At 39.4% G+C, this 26,627-nt stretch overlaps 1 protein-coding gene across 1 annotated transcript in view; it reads right to left on the reverse strand.

Moving 5' to 3' along the window:
• The window catches only part of EDA2R (ectodysplasin A2 receptor), a 65,403-nt gene extending 39,058 nt beyond the window's left edge, over positions 1–26,345 (reverse strand). The window contains exons 1-2 of the mRNA XM_036840010.1: positions 26,182–26,345; positions 12,628–12,724 (exon numbers count right to left, since the gene is read on the reverse strand). Of these exons, the coding sequence (XP_036695905.1) occupies positions 12,628–12,714 (87 nt within the window). The 5' untranslated portion in view covers positions 12,715–12,724; positions 26,182–26,345. The remainder of the gene's footprint in view (positions 1–12,627; positions 12,725–26,181) is intronic.
• Positions 26,346–26,627: the final 282 nt, after the last annotated feature.

Consider the following 26,627-nt stretch of genomic DNA (forward strand, 5'->3'; position numbering starts at 1 on the left):
TTTATAACAAAGTGAATCATACATACATATACATATACATATGCTATTACCATTTTCTTAATTGTTTTAGGTTTGTTATTGTAAGTCTTTTGCTTGTCTTGTGTTTCCTGTCGAGAGAAGTTTCTTTAGCATTTGATGTAAGGCTGGTTTGGTGATGATGTATCCTCTTAGCTTTGGCTTGTCTGTAAAGCTTTTAATTTCTCCATCGAATCTGAGTGAGATCCTTGCTGGTTAGTGTAATCTTGGTTGTAGGCATTTCCCTTTCATCACTTTAAATATGTCCTGCCACTCCCTTCTGGCTTGCAGAATTTCTGGTGAAAGATCAGCTGTTAACCTTATGGGGATTCCCTTGTATGTTAATTGTTGCTTTTTCCTTGCTGCTTTAAATATTTTTCCTTTATATTTAATTTTTGATAGTTTGATTAATATATGTCTTGGCGTGTTTCTCCTTGGATTTATCCTGTATGGGACTCTCTGCACTTCCTGGACTTTACTATTTCCTTTCCCACATTAGGGAAGGTTTCAACTATAATCTCTTCAAATATTTTCTCAGTCCCGTTTTTTCCCTCTTTTTCTTCTGGGACCCCTATAATTCAAATTTTTGCATGTTTAATGTTGTCCCAGATGTCTCTGAGACTTTCCTCAATTATTTTCATTCTTTTTCCTTTATTCTGCCCTGCAGTAGTTATTTCCACTATTTTATCTTCCAGGTCACTTATCTGTTCTTCTGCCTCATTTATTCTTCTATTGATTCCTTCTGGAGAATTTTTAATTTCATTTATTGTGTTATTCTTCATTGTTTGTTTGCTCTTTAGTTCTTCTAGGTCCTTGTTAAACGTTTCTTGTATTTTCTCCATTCTATTTCCAAGATTTTGGATCATCTTTACTATCATTACTCTGAATTCTGTTTCAGGTAGCCTGCTTATTTCCTATTCATTTGTTTGTTCTGGTGGGTTTTTACCTTGCTCCTTCATCTGCTGCATATTTATCTTCTCCTTTTATTTAACTTACTGTGTTTGGGGTCTCCTTTTTGCAGGCTGCGTGTTCATAGTTCCTGTTGGTCTTGGTGTCTGTCCCCAGTGGCTAACTTTGGTTCAGTGTGTTGTGTAGCCTTCTTGGTGGAGGGGACTGTTGCCTGTGTTCTGGTGGATGAGGCTGGATCTTGTCTTTCTGGTGGGCATGACCACGTCTGGTGGTGTGTTTTGGGGTGTCTGTGCACTGTGATTTTAGGCATCCTCTCTGTTATTGGGTGGTGTTGTGTTCTTGTCTTGCTAGTTGTTTGGCATAAGGTGTCCATCACTGTAGTTTGCTTGTCATCGACTGGAGCTGGATTTTAGCGTTGAGATGGAGGTCTCTGGGAAAGCTTTCGCCATTTGATATTACATGGGGCCAAGAGGTTGCTGGTGGACCAGTATCCTGAACTGAGATCTCCAACCTCTGAAGCTCAGCCCTGACACCCAGTTGGACCACCAAGACCCTGTCAGCCACACGGCTCAGAAGAAAATGGAGAAGAAAAAAGAAAGAAGGAAAGAAAGAAAAGAAAAGAAACAAAATTATTAAAATTAAAATATTATTTAAAGCAAAAAATTAAAAAAACTAATTAAAAAAAAAAGAAACAGAGCAACCAAACCAAAAAAGAAATTCACCAGTGATAACAAGCACTAAAGACTCTATGAAAAAAAAATACCAAACAAAAAAAAGGAAAGAGAGAACCCTAGGAGAAGTGGCAAAAGTAAAGCTGTACAGACAAAATCATACAAAGAAGCATGCATATACACACTCACCAAAAGAGAAAAGGAAAAAAATATATATATATATAAAGATAGAGAGCAAAGAAATCAATAAACAAATCTACAGGTAATAATAATCTCTAAGTATTAAACTAAGATAAACATAAAACCAGAAACAAATTAGATGCAGAATGCAAACCCCCAGTCTACATTTGCCCCCAAAGTCCACCCCCTGAATTTTGGGATGCTTCATTGTCTATTCAGGTATTCCAGAGATACAGGGTACATGAAGTTGATTGTGGAGATTTATTCTGGTGTTCCTGAGGCTGCTGGGAGTAATTTCCCTTTCTCATCTTTGTTTGCACATATCCTGGGTTTCAGCTTTGGATTTCGCCCCACCTCTGTGTGAAGGTCACCTGAGGATGTTTATTTTCCACCCAGACAGGACGGGGTTAAAGTAGCAGCTGATTAGGTGGCTCTGGCTCACTTGGGCCGGGTGGAGGGAGGGGTATGGAATGCGGGGCGAGCCTGGGGCAGCAGAGGCCAGTATGATGTTGCAACAGCCTGAGGCACGCCATGTGTTCTCCCAGGGAAGTTGTCCCTGGATCACGGGACCCTGGCATGTAGGGCTGCACAGGCTCCCGGGAATGGAGGTGTGGCTAGTGACCTGTGCTTGCATACAGGCTACTTGGTGGCTCCAACAGCAGCCTTAGCATTTCATGCCCTTCTTTGGTGTTTGTGCTGATAGCCGCGACTTACGCCTGTCTCTGGAGCTCTTTTAGGATGTGCTCTGAATCCCCTCTCCTTGCACACCCCAAAACAATGGTCTCTTGCCTCTTAGGCAGGTCCAGACTTTTTCCTGGACTCCCTCCCAGCTAGCTGTGGTGCACTAGCCCCCTTCAGGCTGTGTTCATGCAGCCAACCCCAGTCCGCTCCCTGGGATCTGAACTCCGAACCCTGTGCCTCAGCTCCCAGCCCCCACCAGCCCCACTGGGTGAGCAGACAAGCCTTGCAGGCTGGTGAGTGCTGGTCAGTTCCAATCCTCTGTGTGGGAATCTCTCCGCTTTGCCCTCTGCACCCCTGTTGCTGTGCTCTCCTCCATGCCTCAATGCTCATCCCCCCTCCACCCCTCGTCTCCACCAGTGAAGGGGCTTCCTTGTGTGTGGAAACTTTTCCTCCTTCACAACTCCCTCCCAGAAGTGCAGGTCCCGTCCCTATTCTTTTGTCTCTGTTTTTCCTTTTTTCTTTGGCCCTACCCAGGTACGTGGGGAGTTTCTTGCCTTTTGGGAAGTCTGAGGACTTCTGCCAGTGTCCAGTAGGTGTTCTGTAGGAGTTTTTCCACATGTAGATGTATTTTTGATGTATTTCTTGGGAGGAAGGTGATCTCCACTTCTTACTCCTCTGCCATCTTGAAGGTCCCCCTCAACACCCATTTATATAAAAACTCCCCAGAAAGTTGGCAAAGAGGGAACCTAATTCAACATAATAAAGGCTATATACAAAAAACCCACAGCAAACATCATTTTCAGTGGTGAAAAACTGTAACATTTCCTCCAGGATCAGGAACAAGACAGGGATGTCCACTTATGCCACTATTATTCAACATAGTTTGGGAAGTCCTAACCATGGCAATCAGAGAAGAAAGAAGTAAAAGGAATCCAAATTGGAAAAGAAGAATTAAAACTGTCCCTGTTTGCTGATGACATGATACTATGCATTGAAACTCATAAATATGCTACAGGAAAACTACTAGAGCTCATCAACGAATTTGGTAAAGTTGCAGGATACAAAATTAATACACAGAAATCTCTTGCTTTCCTATACACTAACAATAAAAATCAGCAAGAGGAATTAAGGAAACAATCTCATTTACCGTCACAGCGAAGATAATAAAATAACTAGGAATAAACCTACCTAAGGAGGCAAAAGACCTGTACTCAGAAATCTATAAGATACTGATGAAAGTAATCCAAGACAACACAAACAGATGGAGAGATATACCACGTTCCTGGATTGGAAGAATCAATACTGTGAAAATAACTATACTACACAAAGCAATCTACACATTCAGCACAATTCCTATCAAATAACCAATGGCATTTTTTACTGAATTAGCTCAAAAATTTTACAATTTGTATGGAAACACAAAAGACCCTGAAGAGCCAAATCAATCCTGAGAAGGAAAAATGAAGTTGGAGGAAACAGGTTCCCTGACTTCAGACTATGCTATAAAGCTATGGTCATCAAGACAGTATGGTTCTGGCACAAAAACAAAACTATAGATGAGTGGAGCAGGATAGACAGCCCATAGTTAAACTCACGCACCTACGGTCACCTAATAGATGACAAAGCAGCAAGAATATACAATGGAGAGAAAAGAGTCTCTTCAAAGTGTGGTGTTGAGAAAACTGAATAGCTACATGTAAAAGAATAAAATTAGAACACTCCCTAACACCATACACAAAAATAAACTCAAAATGGATTAAAGACCTGAATGTAAGGCCACACCCTGTAAAACTCTTAGAGGAAAACATAGGCAGAACACTGCTTGTTGTAAATCACAGCAAGATCTTTTTTGACCTACCATGTAGAGTAATGATAATAAGAAGAAAAACAAATGGGACCTAGTTAAACTTAAAAGTTTTTGCAATGCAAAGGTATCCATAAACAAAATGAAAAGACAACCCTCAGAATGGGACAAAATATATTGGGTTGGCCAAAATGTCAGTTTGGGGATTTCCATAAGATGGTACAGAAAAACACGAATGAACTTTTTTGTCAACCAAATATTTGCAAATGAAAGAACTGACAATGGATTAATTGCCAAAGTATACAAACAGGTCATGCAGCTCAATATCATAAAAACAAAGAACCCAATCCAAAAATGGGCAGAATGCCTAAAATTACATTTTTCCCAAGGAGACATACAGATGGCCAACAAACACAGGAGAAGCTGCTCAACATCACTAATTATTTGAGAAATGTGAATCAAAACTACAATGAAGTATCACCTCACACCGGTCAGAATGTAGATCATCAGAAAATCTATAAACAGTAAATGCTGAAGAGGATGTAAAAAAAGGGAACACTCCTACACTGTTGGTAGGAATATAAATTGGTACAGTCACTATGGAGAACAGTATGGAGGTTCCTTAAAAACTAAAAATAGAACTACCATACAACCCAGCAATCCCACTACTGGGCATATACCCTGAGAAAGCCATAATTCAAAAAGAGTCATGTACCACAATGTTCACTGCAGCACTATTTACCATAGCCAGGACATGGAAGCAACCTAAACATCCATCAACAGAGGAATGGATAAAGAAGATGGGGTACATATATACAATGGGATATTACTCAGCCATAAAAAGGAATGAAATTGGGTCATTTGTAGAGACGTGGATGCATCTAAAGACTGTCATACAGAGTGAAATAAGTCAGAAAGAGAAAAACAAATATCGTATATTAAAGCATATATGTGGAACCTAGAAAATGGTACAGATGAACCGGCTTGCAGAGCAGAAATTGAGACATAGAAGTAGAGAACAAACGTATGGACACTAAGGGGGGAAAGTGGCGGGGGCTGGGGGTTGTGGTGTGATGAATTGGGAGATTGGGATTGACATGTATGCACTGATGTGTATAAAATGGATGACTAATAAGAAATAAATAAATAAACATTTAAAAAAAGAAAAGAAAAAAAAAAGAAGGAAGTGTAACAATATAGTCCCTGACACATAGTAGGGCCTCAAATAGTAATAATAATTATTTATATTGTAATTCTTTCATATGTCTACTTACTAGTAATAATTACAGCAAATCCTCACACAGCACTTTAGTGAGGTAGTGCTACGGGTTAAACTGTGTCCCTCCCAAAATTCAAAAGTTAAAATTCTAAACCCCAGTAACTAAGAATGTGACTTTATTTGGAAATAGGTCACTGCAGATGTATTAGTTAAGATGAGGTTATATTGGAGTAGGATGGGCCCCTACTCCAATCATAAAAAAAGAAAAAGAGCATCGGAGTAAAAAGACATGAGCCTCACTCCTCCCGTGTTCACTTGCTAGAGAAGAGAATGATGAGAGCTAGCTAACTAGCATTTATTGAGAATAACCATGTGTTAGCCATGCCTCTTTATTTTATTCATCAATTCATTAATTTGGAAAATACTTAATGAGCAACTACTATGTGTCAGGATGCTATTCTGGATGTTGTGACTAAATTGAATCAACCAGACAAATTCCTGCTCTCATGGTCTTATATTCTTGTTTATTCTCCACAAAACTCTGTAAGTTGTGCATTATCATCTATGTTTCACAAATAAGCAGGCTTGAGGCATAATGATGTATCACAACAAGTGACCCATCCTGGGAAACTTCTTCCATAACAGAGACACCAGGCTGCAGTGGGTGCAAGGGGGATTTCAAAACAACACATAACCAGTCCAAGAGGCCTCTTTGTCCTGTCGTCTGAGACTTCTCCCTCACCTAGAGATGTGTGGCCATGGTGCATTTCAGTGGTATCCTATCACAGGAAGTGGTCTGGCCTGAGAAATATCCTTTCTCCCACAACTCAGAGACTTCCTTCCTCTAATCTAGATGCACCAGTGACCTGGCCCAATTCCTTACACCCCTTAGGCAGCACCAGCAGAGAGTAGTGAGAGCCGTAGCAGCACCAGATAAACCACACAGACCAAAATCACAACCACAAAGACCCTGAAAATTAAATTGTTGTTAGAACCAGACTCACAAAAGTAGGCTAGGACCTGTGTGATAAACCTAAACAGGTAACTGCCTGCTAAAATAAAAGATTTAACCAGAACCCTGAGTCTCCTAATATAATTGACAAAAATGTCCAAAATATGAAAGAAAAATCTCCTGTCATAACAAGAATCAGGGAACTACAACATGAATAAGAAAAAACAATCAACTGACACCAACACTTAGATGAAACAGATGTTGGAATGATCTGACAAGGATTTTAAGGCAGACATCATAAAATGTTTCAACAAGCAATCACAAATTATCTTGAAACAAAAGGAGAAATTAAAAATCTCGAAAAAGAAATAGGAATTATAAAAATATGTAATTTTAGATAGAAATTATAAAAATAAAAAATAAATCTCACTGTATGAACTCAATAGTAGGGAGGAGATGACAGATAATAGAATCACTGAACTTGAGGACACAAAAATAGAATGTATGCTATCATGGACCTGTGGGACAACAATGAAAGATCAAACAATTATATTATCAGAGTCTCATGAAAAGAGAAGGAAAATATGTGTCTGAAAATATTTTCAAGGAAATAAAAGTTGAATACTTCACAAATTTGGCAAAAGATCTACAGATTCAAGAAGATGAGAAATTCCCAAATAGAAGAAATTCAAAGAAATGAACACCAATACACATTGTAATGAAAGTTCTAAAAACTAAAGACAAAGAAAAAATCTTGGAAGTAGCTGCAAAATAAATGACATTAACTAAAGACCATACCAATAGGATGACAGCAGGTTTCTATCTGAAGCCATGGAGGCCAGAATGAAGTGGTCAATGTTTTTCAAGTGCTGAAAGAAAAGAACTGTCACAAGTTCAAATTCTATATCCATTGAAAACATCCTTCAGGAATTAACATGAAATTAAGACATTCTAAGGCAAAGGAAAACTAAAAGAATTTGTTGCTAGTAGATGTACCCTTAAAGAATGGCTAAAAGGAGTTCTTCAAACAGAAAGAAAATTTCAAACAGAAAGGAAATGATAAAATGACAGAAGAAGGAATTTTGGAGCATCAGGAAGGAAAAAAAGAACATTGGAAGAACAAAAATATGGCTATATACAATAAACTGTACTTCTCATGAGTTTTATATATTGTTTAATGATTAAAAGAAAAAACATAAAATTATCTGATACTCAAAGCAATGATATTTGAAAGTGAGGAAAGTAAAGGAACCTAAGTAGAAGTAATGTTTCCATACAGTACTAAAAATGGTAAAATGTTGATAACAGTGGAGAGTGTTAAGTCACATGTGTATATTGTAATACAGTAAGTCCCCTACATACGAACGAGTTCCATTCCAAGACCATGTTCATTAAGTCCAATTTGTTCGTAAGTCCAACAAAGTTAGCCTAGGTACCCAACTAATACAATCGACTATATAGTACTGTGTGTAATAGGTTTATAATACTTTTCACACAAATAATACATAACAAACAAACAAACACAAAAATAAAGAAAACATTTGAATCTTACAGTATAGTACCTTGAAAAGTATAGTAGTACAGTACAACAGCTGGCATACAGGGGCTGGCATTGAGTGAACAGGCAAGAAGAGTTACTGACTGGAGGAGGGAGAGGAGGTGGGAGATGGTAGAGCTGAAGGATCGTCAGCAATAGGAGACGGAAAACAAGCTTCAATTTCACTCACACCTGATGTTGATAGAATGTATTTTCACATCTTTGAAAGTTCGCAACTTGGACTTTGTAGGTGACTTACTGTACCCAGAATGATTTCAAGGAAACTACAAAAACACTACAAATAAATCAAGATGGAATCCTAAAAAAAAATGTTCAAGTAACCCACAGGGGGGCAAGAAAAGACAAACGGAAGAACAAGAAACAGAAAAAAATAAAATGATCAAATGGTCTAACATATCAACAATTACCTTAAATATAAATGGTTTAAGTACACCAATTAAGAGCAGAGATTGGCATAGTGGATAAACACTATCAAATTGTCCTCAACAAGAATTCCTTGAATAAACAGATGTTTCATTTCTTAAGAAATTAAAAAGGAAGAAATCATCATGAAAAATTTATATTGAAAATTTTCTTTCCTAATGAGGAAGCAAAGAAAATTTGTTCAAATGATCAAGTCCCCCAAAACTCTTTTGCTACTAACCAGTTTTATAACCAGAGAAACATTGATTTTCTTAATTAATTTTACCAAGCTAGCACAGTTCTTATATAAGTTTTGAATCTGATAGCACTGAGTACTTATTTATTATAAATAAAATATTAACTTATAAAACATAAGAGGGCATTTAATCCAAAATCACAATAAAATTATCCTCGGGATGCAAGATACTTTAATTTTGGAATTTATTAATATATGTCATCAAATTAATATATCAAAGGGACATACATGAGATAGTCAAGAGATAATGAATGATAAAATGAAATAAAATTCAAAACCATTTCTGATTTTTAAAAGTATTACACATTATATAAATGATTTTTAAAATACCCCATATTCTGCTATCTGTTTTTCTATGCAGGTGCCTTACCTGAGTGAAGAATGAACAATAAACAATGAATAGAACAGAAAAAACAAGCAAACAGAAACAGTTCACAAAACTGCAAATAAACAAACACCAAAAGGTGATATTTCCCCCTATCAAATAGAAAACAGTAAAAAAAAAAATTAACATAAAGTCCTCATATGTTAGTAATTTAATGTTACAAAGGAAGACATAAAATTAATAGATGATAGAAACACACATTATTTATGTGTGGTTAGGCTTCTAGGATATAAGAATTCCATGAACTGTTGAAAATAAATGTAATTATAGTGGAAATTAGTAAAAAAAAATCACAAGTGTTATCTGCTAATATATTACAGGAATCTTAAAACTGTATGCATTATTTAGCTTGAAAATTATACTTCTAAAAATGTGTCCTGAGGAAAGTGTTGATTTTCTCTAAAGAGTTACTTACAGTGATGTTTATGGTTCATATGAGTGAACTTTGAAACTAAATAAAAGAAATTATAAAAACAAGACTGTATCAGATGCTGTTAGCTCCTTATCCAAAAGTCATTGCCCATTTTCTTCCTTACTAACAGAACATTGATTTCATTCTGGGTGGCAAAGTGACCAACCTCAAGAACTGACTCTCCCTTCCTTCCCTCCCTTCCTTCCTTTCTGGCTGCATTGGGTCTTTGTTGCTTCGCGAGGGCTTTCTCTAGTTGCCTCGAGGCGGGGCTCCTCTTCATTGTGGTGTGTGGGCTTCTCATTGCGGTGGCTTCTGTTGTTGCAGAGCATGAGCTCTAGGCACACGGGCTTCAGTAGTTGTGGCACACGGGCTCAGTAGTTGTGGCTTGTGGGCTCTAGAGCTCAGGCTCAGTAGTTGTGGCACACGGGCTTGGTTGCTCTGTGACATGTGGGATCCTCCCGGACCAGGGCTCGAACCTCTGTCCTCTGCATTGGCAGGTGGATTCGTAACCACTGCACCACCAGGGAAGTCCAAGAAGTGATTCTTGATTGGTCTTAGTCCATTATGGAAATCCCATTTTTGTTTGCCAGGCATTCATGTCCTAGCACTCCCAGCAGTTTTGAGATACTTATAATGCCCAACTCTGGCCCATAACATACAAAGGGAAATCTGTTGGGGAGCTTCTAGGAAAATACTTCTTCACTAACAACGTCATGCTACTTTGTCTCTGCTCCTTCTTCCTGAATTTGACTCTGATGTGAAGATGTAATGCTTTGAGTTATGGTAACCAAGAGGCCACAAGCATGAGGAAAAAATAACAAGGTGCCCAGGATGTAGGATAAAAAGAGCCTGGGTCCTTGACAATATTGTTGATCTGCCCACCCAACCACAAGGATCCCTGCTTCCAAATTTCATTACATAAATAAATGTGTTTATGGTTCAAGTCACTGGTAAGTTTTATGTTACTTTTAACTTAGTACATCCTAATTTAATCAAAGATTAACTAATTTGCCCACAGCAAAGCTGGGACTCAAACCCATGTGTATCCAATTTTTACTGAACCACTGTGACTTTGACCAAGTCACATATGCTCTCTGAGTCTCAGTTTCAACATCTAAAATGGGGCTAATAATACCTTCTTGGTGAGACTCGAGAGCCAAATGAGATAATGCACATGAAAGCTCTTTACAAAATACAGACTGCTATACAAGTACAAGCTGTTTTTACATAAAGCAGTTGCAGGAACACAATACTGCAGTTCATTCATTTTTTCTGAGCTTTCTAGTGGTGCTGAAATAAATGACAACCAAAAAGGTGCTTAGACAAATGCACATTTCATCATGGGCCACTTTTTGAGAATTCGGTAACAGCAGTTTAACAGAAAGACCTATTTTTCTCCCTTGGAGAAGTTCAGGTTTGTAAATATGGATGGTTTTAAAGGTAATGACCATGTACATGACAGGAACACTTCTCAGAGCTTGTTTTTATAGGAGTGCCAAGACTTTTGATCATGAAGATGAATGTGATATTTAAAATTGTCAAGCTAAGTAGCTTATTCCATTGGGTCCATCCTAATGTCTAGCATGACCTAACTTCTGAAGACTTTTCCTTGGTCTTGGGATCCCTTGTTAACCATGTGGGCACCCCACTGTGGTATAGAATGCTATGTGTAAAGAGTTAAAATTAGAGTTAGTGCTTGTCTGTTAATATCCCTGGACCTTAGTCTCTTCATTTGTGAAATAGGGAGGTAGGAAGGAGGCGGGCTAAATAATTGATACATTTTGTTTCAGTCAGAGTATCATGTCACTCTCCTACCTAAAATCATCCAAAGGGTTCCTGGTGTGCTTTTTAAAAAATTAAAATTTCTCATCATAAACTTAAAGATTCCCATGGTTTGGCCGATACCTCCCTCTGTGACCTCATTATGTACTACTCTACCTCTCACTCACCAATCATCAGCTGCACTTACCTTCTTCCTCTTTCTTGAACATGCCTAGCTCATTCTCACCTTGGAACTCTGCACTAGCTGTATCCTCTCCCCAGAAGGCACCTCCTTAGAGAGGCCTTCCCTTGCTACCTGATCTAAGCAGCCACCCAGTCACTCTGTATCAGGTCACTGTAAATAATTCTTGTCATACTTCCATATCTATGTATGTATCTTGTTCATTGTTTGCTCCACTAATTAAAAGGTAAGGTTCATGAAGGCAAATAATTTTGTCTGTTTTGCCATACCCACAGTGGCTACAACCATGCCTGCCACTTTGTAGGTGTTCAGTAAGTAATTGCTGAATTAAGGAACGACTGCATAAAATATATGAGTGTGAAAAAAAAAAATCTGCTGGCTGTCTGTTCCCAGCCTTTGTGCTCCCAGCTGCAGCCTAAATTTAATACCATCCCCAGGTTCTGGGACCAACAGGGACCTGAAGCAGGAACAATTAAGCAGCTCCAGCTCTGCAAGCCAGGGCTGTGTATAAAATCCCTGCTTTGTGGGTGGTTTTGTTCTGACCCTTACCACTAATTGGGATTCTAGACCCTCACTAGTTCCCCATCAACGAAGCCTCTCTTGCAGTTTCCTCAGTGGCCCAGTCCCTCTAGACAGAGACCACATTTCAGGCTACTCAGTTCTCTCTCTTTCCCATACCCAAGACCGGATATCTGGCTCCTGAGCCCCAAACAAGTGGGCCCTGCTTTAGTTGACATATGTCCCTAATACCAAACAGCCTTCCTAGGCCTTTGTATTACACATTTATTCTTGAAATACCCCACTATCTCATGGAATCCTCCCCTGCCCCTGATGCTGCCAGGTTGACTTCTTAATGGAGCTGTGACTGCTATTGTTATAATTTTTGTTTTCTGGTTTTTTTTGATGTGGACCATTTTTTTTTAAAGTCTACTGAATTTGTTACAATATTGCTTCTGATTTATGTTTTGGTTTTTTTGGCCCTGAGGCATGTGGGATCTTAGCTCCCCGACCAGGGGTCGAACCCGCACCCCCTGTATTGGAAGGTGAAGTCTTAACCACTGGACCACCAGAGAAGTCCCCTGTCATAATCTTTGGTTTGTTTTATCTACTAAACTGATTAGACACAGATGGGGCTGACTCTCCTAATCTTGGACTCTCTTGGTTGCCAGTCTGGTTCCTAAGATGTGACAGAAATAAGTATCCTGACCAGGGGGACTTACCTTGGAGAGCTCTTGTCCAGGCCCACAGAGTTGGCAAGTGACACACCGTCCCCATTGGTCCCAGTACTCATTTTCTTGGCAATCCATGGTGGGAATGCTATGGGTACAGAACATAACAATTAGGGAACTAGTGGAAAGGGATTTCAAAGTAAGTAGTGGCTTCCATGTCAATTGGTTTATGGGCCTCTTAATCTAGTCTCTGATCCTGGGTTATAAGGGTTGAGAAAGCCAACCCAAAACAGCTAATGCATATATAGCACTGACCATGTGCCAAGAACTCTTAAATGGTTTACAAGTAATAATTCAACCTTTAAAACAACCATATCAAGAATTATTATTAGCCTAATTTTGCATATGAGGAAAATGAAGCACAGAGACCAAGGGATTCACCAAAGTTCACACAGTTAGTGGTTATAACACTTGCTGAACTGGAAAGAGAATAAGACAAGAAGCTGGTTTCTGCCTAGGGAGTAGAGAATAACCACAATCTCTCACATGTTTCCAGCTATTAACAGTTTAGAAAGCACTTTAATACCCATTATATTTGATCCATACAACATCCATGTGAGGTAAGAAATATAGAGATTATCATCCTTCTTTTGTGGATGAGAAAGCTGAAACATGGTTCCCTTTTGCCAAAACTGTCTTTAACTTTGAGGAGAACTAGCTGTCATTGCTTCTGTCCTTGGCTGGGTAGGTGGGGAGAATGACCCAGCATGAAGAAATGTGCTGGTACACTATGGTGTAGAGAAAAGGAAACACTAGTCGGATAACAGTTCTCATAATACAAATGGCATAGGGCAGTGGCACTAGCATTGGTCAGAGTGTTGGGAGATATGGGTTCTATCCTGGATATAGGGTAACCAATCATCCAGGTTCGCTTAGGACTAAGAAGCTTCCTCAGGACATGGGACTTTCAGTGTTAAAACTGGGACAGTCTCAGGTAAATTGGGATGGTTGGTCAACTTACTTGGCTCTTCTTTCAACCTATGATCCTGTATGATTCACTTTATTTTTTCTGGCCTTAGTTACTTAATTTGAAGAAAGGGGGAAGTATATTCCTCACCTACCTTATATAGCTCTTGGGATGATTAAATGAGCTAAGGTCCATCAAAGCATTCTGAAGGATTTGAAAATTTATACAAAATAAGACAGAGTTAAGTATGTAGAGAGTGAGTTTTCTACAAAGATGAATTTTAATGTAAGTAACTGATACATGGGGCTTGCACTGCTCAAAGAGAAAGGTGGAGTGAGATTCTTTTGTTCACTCCTTAACCTCATGCCAAGGTGAACTTCAGGTGGCTTCTCAAAGTACTGAGAGTCCTAAGTATGTACTTCCAGTCAGAAGAGAGGAGAGTGTGAATGTGCACCTTGAGGGACCATCACTCCTTCCTTCAAAAGTCCCCAATAGCGATGGGGTAAGTCATCCTGTCTGGCATTTTTGCTTGAATGCACCTTTTCCCACCATCAACTGGGCCATTCTTTCCCATGCATTCATTCAGAAGAAAGTGGGCTACAAAATCCATTTTTGCACAAGCTGAAGATGCTCCCTCCTATGTTGTTTTGATTACTGGCCCATAGTGTCACCCTCAGTAGGTACGCTCCCCTCCCTACCCCATCTTCTCATTAAGAACAAAAACCATCAGTGGTCTCACAGCCCTCATGACAAGGGAATTAAGTGTCATGGGCACAGGACCAGCATACTGGTCTGGACAACTCCCCTGTATCCTTCTCTTGCCCACAAAAACAGAAAAACATTGTCAGGAGCCAAAGAGCAGTCCTGCCCTTGAGATAAGCTCCCGATATAGGCATCTGAAATCTCCATAGCAGCTGTTTCTGGCCTTTGGGTGTCTGAGACACCCTATTCTGTTTAGTATCCAGAGCCCCTCCCATGTAATAAACATCATGTGGCATGAATTTTAACATGTCCCTCTAACTTTGGCTTTGAGACCTGTGTCTAGGCAAGTCAGGCATATTGCCAAATCCCCATATCAGGTCCCAGGGGATGAACAAAGGACTTTTTCTCCTTCTTTTGTCAAACTGTTTATCCAAAGCATACAAGTTAAACTGTCTTTCATTATAAGTTTAACAAATTGCCTTTTCAAAAGAGAAGAAAGCCACATAGACTCTGATCTGTTCTGAAGAAGTCAGGGCATATGGGTAAAATTGTCTAATAATGGTTAAATTATTACCCAGGGACAAACTCAGACCTTATGTAAAGTTCTTCCCTGTGGTCAGCAGTGTCCTGTGGTAGATGTACTGCCTTTTTATTTTAAGAGAAGGTGAGAGAGAATAATTAGGTTTTGAGAAAATCAGAGCTACTCTGAAGCATCCTATAACTGCAGTTAACACTCTTCTAAAATGTCACAGAAGATATGTCTGAATCTTCCAAACTGCTGTATAAGTCAGCAATATAGACAGACCTATAAGATTTTGACATATGTATATACTCATACAAACACTATCCAGATAAAGATACAAAACCTTTCCATTACCTCAGTAGACCCTTTCATGCCCCTTCCCAGTCAATGCCATCCCCTTCTCCCAGGCAATTTCTATTCTGGCTTCTATCACAATTATTAGTTTAACCTGTCCTTGAACTTCATATAAATTGGATTCATATAAGAGCACTCTTGGGATTTCCCTCGTGGTCCACTGGCTAAGACTGTGTGCTCCCAATGCAGGAGGCCCGGTTTTGATCCCTGGTCAGGGAACTAGATCCCACACGCTGCAACTAAATATCCCACATGCCACAACTAAAAGATCCCGCATGTGGCAAAAGAAGATCCCACGTGCCACAACTAAGACCCTGTGCAGCCAAATAAATAACTAAATAAATATTTCAAAAAAAGAGCACTTTTTTTGTTTCTGGCTTTCTTTGCTCAATGTAATGTCTGTGAGATTTATCCATTACACTGTATGTAGCAATATTCATTCCTTACCATTGCTGTGTAGTACCCCATTGTATGGATATGACACAATTTATTTATGCATTTTTTTGGTTGATGGACATTGAGCTGTTTCTGATTTGTGGCCATTTATAATAAAGTTGCTATACTATGGTCAATTGATTTTCAAAAAGAGTGCCAAGACAATTCAATGGGAAAGGAACAGGCTTTTCAAAAAAAGGCATTGTGACAACTGGGTATCCACATAAAAAAGAATCAAATTGGACCCTTACCTCACACCATGTATAAAATTAACTCAAAATGGAACAAAGCTCTAAATGAAAGATATAAACCTATAAAACTCTTAAAAGAACTTTATAAGAAAACATAAAAATGTTTATAATTAAATATTTCTTTCTTATAAGAAAATATAGGTATAAATATTTGTGACCTTTGATTAGGTTATGGTTTCTTAGATACAACACCAAAAGGAAAGCAACAAGACAGAAAAAATGATAAATTTTACTTAATCAAAATTTAAAACTTTTGTGCTTCAAGGACAATATCAAGAAAATAAAAAGACAACCCACATAATGGGAGAAAAAAACCCTATAAATTATAGAGAACTGATAAGATATATATATATAATAATAGAGAAATCTTATAACTCAACAATAAAAATGCAAATAACCTAATTAAATATGGGCAAAGTAATTGAATATACATTGCTCCAAGAAGATATAAAAATGGCCAATGAGGATATTAAAAGATGCTCAACGTCATTAGCAATTAGGGTAATGCAAATCAAAATCACCATGAAATCCCACTTCATACCCACTAAGGTGGCTATAATAAAAAAGGGGATGATTAAGGATCAAGGCAAGGATGTGGATAAATTGCAGCCCTCATATATTGCTGGTGAGAATGTAAAGTGGTGCAGTCCTTTTGGAAAATGGTTTTGCAGTTCCTCAAAATATTAAACAAAGTTACCACATGATCCAGCAATTCCAATATTTGGTATATAGCCAAAAGTACTGAAAATATATATCCACACAAAAATTTGTACATGAATGTTCCTAGCAGCATTATACATAATAGCCAAAAATGTAGAAACAACTCAAATGTAAATCAACTACGTGGATAAACAAAATGTGGTCTATCAATGCAATTAAATATTATTCAGCCAGAAAAAGGAATGAAGTACTTGATGAGGACTACAACATGGATGAAACTTGAAAATATTATGCTAAGTGAAAGAAGCCACACAAAAGGAAAACTATATGATTCCATTTATATGAAATGTTCAGAATAGGCAATTCATAGAGACAGAAAGTAGGCTAGTAGTTGCCAGGGGCTGGGGAAAGGAGAGAATGGGAAATAGCTACTTAATGGATATGAGTTTCATTTCGGGGTGATGAAATGGTTTGGAACTAGATAGTAGTGATGGTTGTACAACTTGGTGAATATGTTAAAAAACAGTGAATTATGCACTTTAAAAAGTGAATTTTATGGTATGTGAATTATGTTTCAATTTTTTAAAAAACCTAGTTCTTCAGCTTTTTCTTTAATCCTGTGAACTACCCTGTATCATTCTAATAGACATTGCTTAAGTTATTCCCCAAATTAAAATTTTAAAAAGCTACTATAAATATTCTTATATATGCCTCCAAATGATTTTTTTTTACCTAAATTTATCTAATAAGTGCTATTTGGGTATATTGATTGGGTTTAACCAGAGGGGCTGACAAGTGGCAAGATGACTAGAATATCTCCTTATTTTGTCTGTCTCTGTCATGTGACTGATCACTCTGTCCATCCCCCTGTCATGATCCCCTCCCTCCCCCAAAAAAATAACCTAGGAAAATAAGAATGCAACCTGACAGGGAAAAGGAGAAGTAATGAGGCTGACATTAATAATAATTCCCACATGAGCTCATTGTGCCCTAAAAAGTTGATGTTGGCTAAGTTTCTCCTGGATGTTAGGTACTCAGACTACTGCCAGTGCAGCTGCCTCTGGCCACAGCTTACGATTGCTGCTCTTCTCAACTTGCACATGCCTGTGGGATGAAACATTCTGTCTCTAGGACGGGTGGGCAGAACAAGATGACAGTTCTAAATTAAGAACTCAGGACTTCATGGAAGATATTTGCTTTTCCTGGGCAGTGCAGGAGGTGTGGGATTAAAAAGGATGAGGAAGACAGCAGCTGGTCCATGCCCTGCCCATTCCTCTCCTTGTGAGCCTACCCAGTCACCCACGTGCAGAGGACTGGCAAAAATCAAAGTAGTTGCTCAGTCTGGCCATGAGAACAGTGCTTTCTTTGAAAATCAAGCTTCTAATCTGTGCAGTGCCCTCATCATTTCCAGATGCTTGGCCTATAATTCAGATGTTGCTTTATCATTTGGTGCTGGCTCTCAGCCTTCTCCTTCCTGGCCTGGCCCAGGGTTACTCCTATCCCAGCTTTCTCTTGCCCATTATCTGCTTCCAAACTATCAAACATCTTATCTTCCTCCTGCCCAAGTATTTGTGAATTCTGCATTCCTCAGAATGGTGAGTGGTCCCAGGTCCAGCTCTGCCATCAGAAGCATGATCCTCCCCACTGCCAAACTCAAGGTCTCAATCATACCATGAGGATTTGGTCAATCTCTTTGACTAGTGGTTCTCAGTATAGGCTGCACCTTGGGAGCTTCAAAAAAACACTTATACCTGGGTCACATTCCTGAGATTCTGATGTATTTGGAATTTTAAAAATTCACCAGGTGATTCTCATGTGCAGCCAACTTTGAAAATCATTGTTTTAAGGGCTCTTTTTGGCTCTTGTATGTTTCACCTGAATATAAGGTGCAGTCAGAAAAAAGTCCTTCTGTTCCCCCATATTCAGAGGGAACTTGGTGAGGGAGTAACCTGGGGCCTACCCATTTTTTTTTTTTTCTGGAAAGAATGGGTGATAGAGTTATAAGGGCTAAGGGTGGAATGGTTCTTTTAAAACATGTTAGATCATGTCATTTCCAACCTCAAAATCCATCGATGTCTCTCCACCTCACTCAATAAACTAAAGTCCTTATAATGGTCAATGAGGTTTTAGATGATCTGCCTACCGCCCCATCACCTCTTTGACTCCATGATCTACTATTCTTCCTATTATTCCCTTAACTCCAGCCATGCCAACCTCCTTGCTCTTCCTCAAACTAACCAGGAAATGCTTCTACCTTAAGGCCTTAACACTCGCTGTTCCCTTATTCAGGCATGTTTTCCCCCAGATATCCACATGACTACCTTCCTCATCTTCTTCAGTTCTTTGATCACAAACTATCTTCTTAGTGAGGCTTCTTGACCACTATTTCAAAACTGCAAGTTCCCTCCATATTCCCTATCCCTTCTCCTGTTTCATTCTTCTCAGTAGCACTTGTGACCATCTGACACACACTACATCTTACTTATTTACTTCTTTATTGCCTGATTCTACCCCAACTAGAATGTGAGCACCATGAGATCATAGCCCTGTTGTGGTCACTACTTCATCCCCCCTGCTTAGAACAGTGCCTGGCATACAATAGGCACTAAATAAATATTTGTTGGATGAGTGAATGGTAAAAATTTACAAAATAATGGTAACAATCTTCTGTCTGAGCGAAAGGTTTCACAGTTTGAAAGGGTTTCATATCAGTTAGCTCAATATTTCCTTCCAGTAACCCTGAGAATAAGCCATGGATTATTATCACCAATTCATAGATTTTAAAAACTGTGGCTTAAAGAAAATAAAATGCCTCTAAATTTATTTAACTAGCATTAAATAAAGCCAGAACTCACAGGTGATTTAAGACTCATGAGTTTGGCATGCTTTCCAAGGCAGTATTGAACTCTAAAATAGGGAATGAAGGTCCTCCCAGGCTGTCACTTAAATTTACTATTTCATCAGCAATCTTTTAGGTTGGGACAAAGGTATTTTCTGAATACTAATCTGTGCTTTAAAGAATGGCTAGACAGGGTTTCTGCTCAAGCCCTAGGAGACAAGGGCCAGGACAAAGATGGTAGCAATAAGAACAAGAAGGAAGTGATGGTGGGAGATACAGATCTTACAAAGTAAGTCCATAGGACCTTACAATTACATGGATGTGAGAGCCAAGAGAAAGACATAAGTCAGAGAAGATTCTGAGGGTTTCTGCCTGGGAAACCAGGAGAACCTCAGGGCACAAAAAGTGTGAAAGGGGAGTTGCTTGTTAGGAAAAAAAGAGACAATACACTCAGTTTTTCAAATTGTTTTAAGTATGGAAAGTTTGAGGGGACAAAGGAACATGTCAGTTGTGGTGCCTAGCAGGCAATTAAAATATGTGGAACACAGGTTGGGGCTAGAGATAAGTCAAATGCATAAAAATACCAGCTCGTGGATGCACATCAGAATCGTCTGGGGTACTTTAAAACATACCTATTCCCTAGACCAATTAAATAAAATCTTCAGAAGGTATTGGCCTAGGTAAATCATGGCAGAGGCTTAGATGAGCAAAGAAAAATGCCAAGGACAAAACACTAAGGAACATCCATATGTGAAGCTGGAAGAGGAAGATTAGTCAGCAGCAACCAAGAAGGGGAATCCAGGGAAGAAAGAATAGAACTCAGATGGGACAGTACAGGACAAAGTTTTAAGAAGTAAAAGGTGAGCAACAGTGTCAGCTGTTGGTACAGGGAGGTGAAGGAGCATCAAGACTGGAAATACATTATTTTGTTGGTATGTGACAAAAGTAAATTGTCTTAATATTCAAGCATATCACAATATGTGCATGGGATAGAAATAATTCAGAGACCACAGGTGGTTGTTACAGTTTTTAACAAGCTTCTCTTTCCATTTCCAAAGTGGCTGAAGAATTTCAACTGTTAGTGATAGCAACATTTGGTCCAGTAATGTCAGGATTAGTATATCAACAGAGGAGAATGAAGGAAGCTGTGCAAAATTAAAGAAGTCACATCTATTTACCTTGTTCTTTACTCTGGTGTACAGAGCAACAGATAATGGCTCAGCAAGAATAAAGATGCTGGAGTAGAAAAATAAAGAAAATTTTATTAAAAACAATTGTTACTGTACAGATAGAATTAATATCCAGTTGGATCATTTCAATTCAGCCAAAAGCAAATGTTAACCATGTGAGTTAAAATCTTTCTCCTTCAAAACATGTGGAAGCACACACATCCACAACAAAAAAGCACAAATCTAAAAAAGGCAAACATAACTTAAAAGACTGTAAATTGAGGGAGAGAAAAAGTTAAAAAAATATATAAATATTTGGTTAGTGTCTGGAACTGCTGAAAAAAAATGTTAAAGGGAGGGGAGAAAAGAACTGTGTAGCCAAGAATATGGTGATATAATTAAGACCATCAATCTTTGGGCTGATTATGAGAGGAAAATATCATTTAATGATTGCTGAAACAGTCTTCCCAAGTGGGAGCAAAGGTACGGAAACTACCGTGGATGATGTTCAAGGGAAAAATGAGATAATGTATGTGAGAGTGCTCCGGAAACTCCAAATTGTGCTACACATGTGAGGGGTTGCTATGACTGTTGTTTCTATTCCACCCAGAGTTTGGGAACAAAGAACATTGGAGAGAGGCTACAGGCCAGACAAACAACCAATACCCAAAACCCCTGCTTTTGTTCCACAGTGTCCCTAGCCAAAGTGAGTCACATTCATGTACCAACCACCACAAGATACAATGAAATTAGTGGTATCATCAAAAATTAGTTACATCGCCAGCAGTACTAGGTGACTTCCCAGAGAGGATATGCTTTTGACTGAGTTCTCCCAGCTGAAAACTGGATTCATGGTATGATTTCTTTACAGGGCTAGGAACTGGATAAAACTCAGTCAAGTGCTCTTATTTCTGATTTTTATTAATGTTCTTTGGTCTTGCCCCACATTCTCTCCACCCTGTCCAGTTTACCAACTATCTAGAATAGTTGTATCTCTCTGAAGATGTCAGTAAGAACAGTGCCCTTTCTCCCACAGCAATGTAAATTCTATCATGTACACTATCCCTTCCTCATAGGCCAGAAGTATCCTAAAGAAACAGATATACAAACTGACGAGCATTTGCAAGCACAGCTAAGGGCTACTTATCCTTCCAATCTGAATGGGAGAATCAGTCCATAGAATGAAGCCTGTCTGTACAGGATGAGATATTGATGCCAAAACATTTCTTGCCTTTTACTTTTTAGGCTGCCTAAGAAAAAGAAAGGTGGCGGGGTAGTGGGGAAAAGATGAAACTGATACAACAAGAAGCCTATGATTACATATGTAAATGCACATTCTATAAAACAATTTTCAGAATCGTAGATGGGAGCTTAAAACTCATCTTAGTCCCAGCTGCCTGTTACCCAATAAAGAAATACCATCCATATCTACTTGAACTCACCTCAAATAGAGTAACAGACACCTCAGTACTCATACGACAGCACATTTCATTATGGTTTATTTTTTTTCTCCTCTTTGGTAACTGGCTAAAACTTCAAACCATCAGATAATTGAAAACATATTCTCATGGAATCCCAAAAGGATTCTTCAAGACAACCTAACCTCATTCCCTTGATGATCCATATGGGGAGACTGAGGCCCCTCTAGAAGGAATAAAATTTCCCCCAATTCACATAGTTGGTCAGCACAGAGCCAGGACTAGAATCCAAAGTCTCCAAATTTAGGGCCCAGTGCCAAAATTAGAAAACAAAACAAAACAAAACAATACTGACCTTGGAGTAACAAAAATCTGGTTTCTAGTTTTGTTCAGACACTTACTAACTAAATGATCTCTAGCAAGTTTCATTTTCTTTGAGCCTATTTGGCTACCTGTACAATTAAGACAAGAGGACCTGGACCGTCCCTAGTTGGGATGAGGAGTCAGTGGGATTATGGATTTGAAAGTACCTGGCACACAGTGGGAACTTAAGAAATAATTTACAAAGGAACTTGTCACATTCACCCATCCTGTTCCTTTTACAGTGTTTCTGATCACTTTGAAGGTACCACCATCACCCCAGCTTATATAGCTCAAAGCCTCAGAGTCTTATTTTACTTGACGGCATGCTATAAGAGAAATGATGGAAGAGCTGGGCTGTTTGACCTGGGAATGAAAGATGAATGGGGATCTGTTTCTTGGTTTTCAGATCTCTGAGGAGCTATCATGGCAGAGAATGAGCAGACTGAGCAGAGTTCTCTGAGTGGCCCCAGGGAGAATGACTACAACCTCTGGAAGCCGCAGGGAGACTGAATTCAGTTTAACAAACGGAAGAACTTTTGCAGAGTCAAGGCTTTCTATGAAGGGAATTGACTCTCTCAGAGATCTGTAAGTACACTCGCTTTGAAAGTATTCAGGCAGAGACTAGCAAAGATGTTATAAGGTGAAGTCAATTGGGGTGAAAGAAAATTATGATTCATGAACTTCCTACTATGAATTTTCTACCTACTATGCATCAGATATTGTGCTAGATACTTCAAAGGGATTATTTCTTTTAATCCTTCCAACAAAACTATGACATGTCTACTATTCTCCCTTCAGACTGAGTTTTGGAGACGTTCAGTATTTCTCACTGGGGTTACTAATGGTATTATAAGCGGGTGGTGCTCAACATCAGTAATCATTAGAGGAATGCAAATCAAAACTACAATGAGGTATCACCTCACACCAGTCAGAATGACCATCATCAAAAATCTACAAACAATAAATGCTGGAAAGGGTGTGGAGAAAAGGGAACCCTCTTGCACTGTTGGTGGGAATGTAAATTGATACAGCCACTATGGAGAACAGTATGGAGGTTCCTTAAAAAACTAAAAATAGAACTACCATATGACCCAGCAATCCCACTACTGGGCATATATCCTGAGAAAACCATAATTCAAAAAGAGTCATGTACCACAATGTTCATTGCAGCTCAATTTACAATATCCAGGACATGGAAGCAACCTAAGTGTCCATCGACAGATGAATGAATAAAGAAGATATGGCACATATATACAATGGAATATTACTCAGCCATAAAAAGAAACAAAATTGAGTTATTTGTAGTGAGGTGGATGGACCTAGGGTCTGTCATACAGAGTGAAGTAAGTCAGAAAGAGAAAAACAAATACCATATTCTAACACATATATATGGAATCTAAAAAAAAGGTTATGAAGAACCTAGGGACAGGACAGGAATAAAGACGCCGACATAGAGAATGGACTTGAGGACATGGGGAGGGGGAAGGGTAAGCTGGGACGAAGTAAGTGAGTGGCATGGACATATAGACACTACCAAATGTAAAATAGATAGCTAGTGGGAAGCAGCTGCATAGCACAGGGAGATCAGCTCGGTGCTTTGTGACCACCTAGAGGGGTGGGATAGGGAGGGTGGGAGGGAGACGCAAGAAGGAGGAGATATGGGGATATACGTAAATGTATAGCTGATTCACTCTGTTGTAAAGCAGAAACTAACACACCATTGCAAAGCAATTATACTCCAATAAAGATACTAAAAAAATAAAATAAATAAGTGGGTGAGAAGAACAATACTTTGCTGTCTCAAACTGGTTGGTACTAAATTCAGTAGTACTTCATTCTTTGTGCAAAAAAATCACACTCTCAACACATATTTCTAAATGCCCTATGGATATCGTATTGATCCTGTTTGGGAATGATGGATAAATAATATGTTTAGGATCACAAACAGCAGGTAAGTAGCAGACCCAGGACTTGAATAAGCTGTGTCTAACTCAGAAAGTAGATATCCTTTCTATTTGTACCATCCACAGAAATGGATGGAATTGGGATTGGAATACACAACCTTTTAAAGTCTAAACCAATTCCAAGAGATAGTGATTCTCTCATTCTTCTCTTTTCAATCTCATATAATTTATCAACTTCTAAATTCTGCAGATTCAACTTCTGTGATGTATTGTTAAATTCATTGCCTCCTTTCTATTCCCATAATCACCACCTCAGTTCAGGGTCTCATTCCCTCTCTGCATCTGGTTTATCCACATCTCATGTTTTCCTATTCCAATTCAGTTAATGCATGTTTACCAGATTATTCTTCCTGAAACACAGATTTACCTTTTTTCTTTAGCTCAGAGACTTTCAATGATTTTCCACAGTGTGACGAATTGAACAGAAAATCTAGCATCCAAAAGTCTTCCACAGTTTGTCATCAATCTACCATGGCAACTTTAACTTTCACTTTCCACGTAACTGTACTCTAAAATCCAGTTCAGCTGGTGTTCTTTTCACATGACCTGAGCTTCCCTGCCTCCAAACAGTTGTTCCTGTTTTTCTTCTGGCTTGGACTGCCTTCTCTCCTGCCTCCACCTGTTGAAATCCTATCTGTGTTTCATGGCCCATCTTAAATAATAATAATAGTTAACATTTATTGAGTGCTTATTTTGGTCCAGCCACTGTGCTAAGTGTGTGCAAGTATTTCACATGGATTATCTAATTTAAGCCTCACAAAAACTTGATAAAGTAAGCTCTATCATTATCTCCATTCTAGACTAGATTAAAACAGCATTCAGACAGGGGAAAGTAATTAGGCTTGTCCAATGTCACACAAGTTAATAAATGGTAGGGATGGGATTTGAACTCAAGTAGTCTGGCTCTGGAGCCCTGAAAGGTGATACAATGTCAAAAACCAAACAATCAAAAAACACTTTCTGATTTACTCTGGCTCAACTGGATGTGATCCTTACCTGACAATACCAAAGCATACTTTAACTGGACCTTTAAAGCTATCTTGTGTTATATTTATTTGTTCTTATACCCATGATGAGGTCCCAGTGGGCATAGACTATGTCTTAGGCATTTGTCTGTCTCACACAGTGGTGGCACAGAGTAGGTGCTCAGTGAGTCTGTTATGTTGAATTGAAGGTATGTTGGGGTGAAAGAGGGGACAGGAGAGTTATGTAGGGGAAGATGCCCATACTCTCCTGCCTTAGCCACCCTGCAATGGTGTGATACTGGTCAGCACTGCCAACACCTGTCCAAACAAGACCTTGCAGTCTCTGCTTCCCCAGCCTAGTTTCTGGCGGGTCTCTACTTGCCCCCCAGTTCTCACAGCTGCCTCGGCCTTTTGGCCAATGTTTGATGTAAAGCAGGATCAAAATATCACTGCCTTGGGCTCAGTTTCCAGGAGTGAGGGATCAAGTGAAACCCAGCCAGGTGGGTGAGACTGAAAGCCCCCAAATAGAGCTTGCAAACTCTTTACACAAGCCTCGACTTGCCCAGGGGCCAAGTGGGTAGGCCAGCAGCTCAACGTCCCTCGGGATGCTTCACAAATCTGATCCAACTCCTCCCTCTCTCCCCTAAGCTCCTAGCCTCCTTCTCTTTTCTCTTCCTTATCTCCTAACTGGAGATACTCAGGGTGGTTGGGCAGGTCCAGGCATGTTCCCAGAGGCCATAAGGGTCCAGTACAAGCCTACCCCAGGGGAACTGGCTCACCAAAGCCATCAGGGTATTAGCTCAGGTCCATGGCACCTTACACAACACTCTCTGGATACAGATGGATGGGCAGACAGACAGCCACAGGACACCTTCCCAGCCATTCTGACTTTGTAGCACCTTAGCAGGGTCATCCTAACCTGATCCTGAACTCTCATCTCTATGCCTCACAGGTCCAAGCCACCTTGCCATGCCAGAGGGTGTTCCCACACTTACCCTGTAAATGAATGGATGGATGGATCTTGCTCCAGTAACGGAATTCCTGGACAAACGTACCTCAGCACAGGCCAGACATCCCACCAAGCCCCCACCTCTCAGCCCCCAGTCTCCATACTACACTCACAGTAGATGAAATTCTTTACAGTCAAAGCTCTGCTCTGACTCATTTCACGTCCACGTGTAGCAACAACAGCAAGAACCTATTCTCTTTTCTTTTCATGCTACGCCTACTTCTCCGCCCCCGTGAAGCAGCTATTGGACCACTTGAGTGTCTAGGCGTGGCTACACAAAAAAGTTTCACCCCTGACAGTGAGAGTGGGGGAGGAGTTGGGGAAGAGCGGGTGAATAGTGACCAAGCCACGCCTTTGGCAGGAACAGAAAAGCTTCAGGGACTGAAGCAGGGAGAGAGGGAATGGAAGCAGGAGAGATTGTGGAGCTGAAGT

Source organism: Balaenoptera musculus, chromosome X (assembly GCF_009873245.2).
Source record: "Balaenoptera musculus isolate JJ_BM4_2016_0621 chromosome X, mBalMus1.pri.v3, whole genome shotgun sequence".
In the NCBI taxonomy this organism is placed as follows: Eukaryota; Metazoa; Chordata; class Mammalia; order Artiodactyla; family Balaenopteridae; genus Balaenoptera; species Balaenoptera musculus.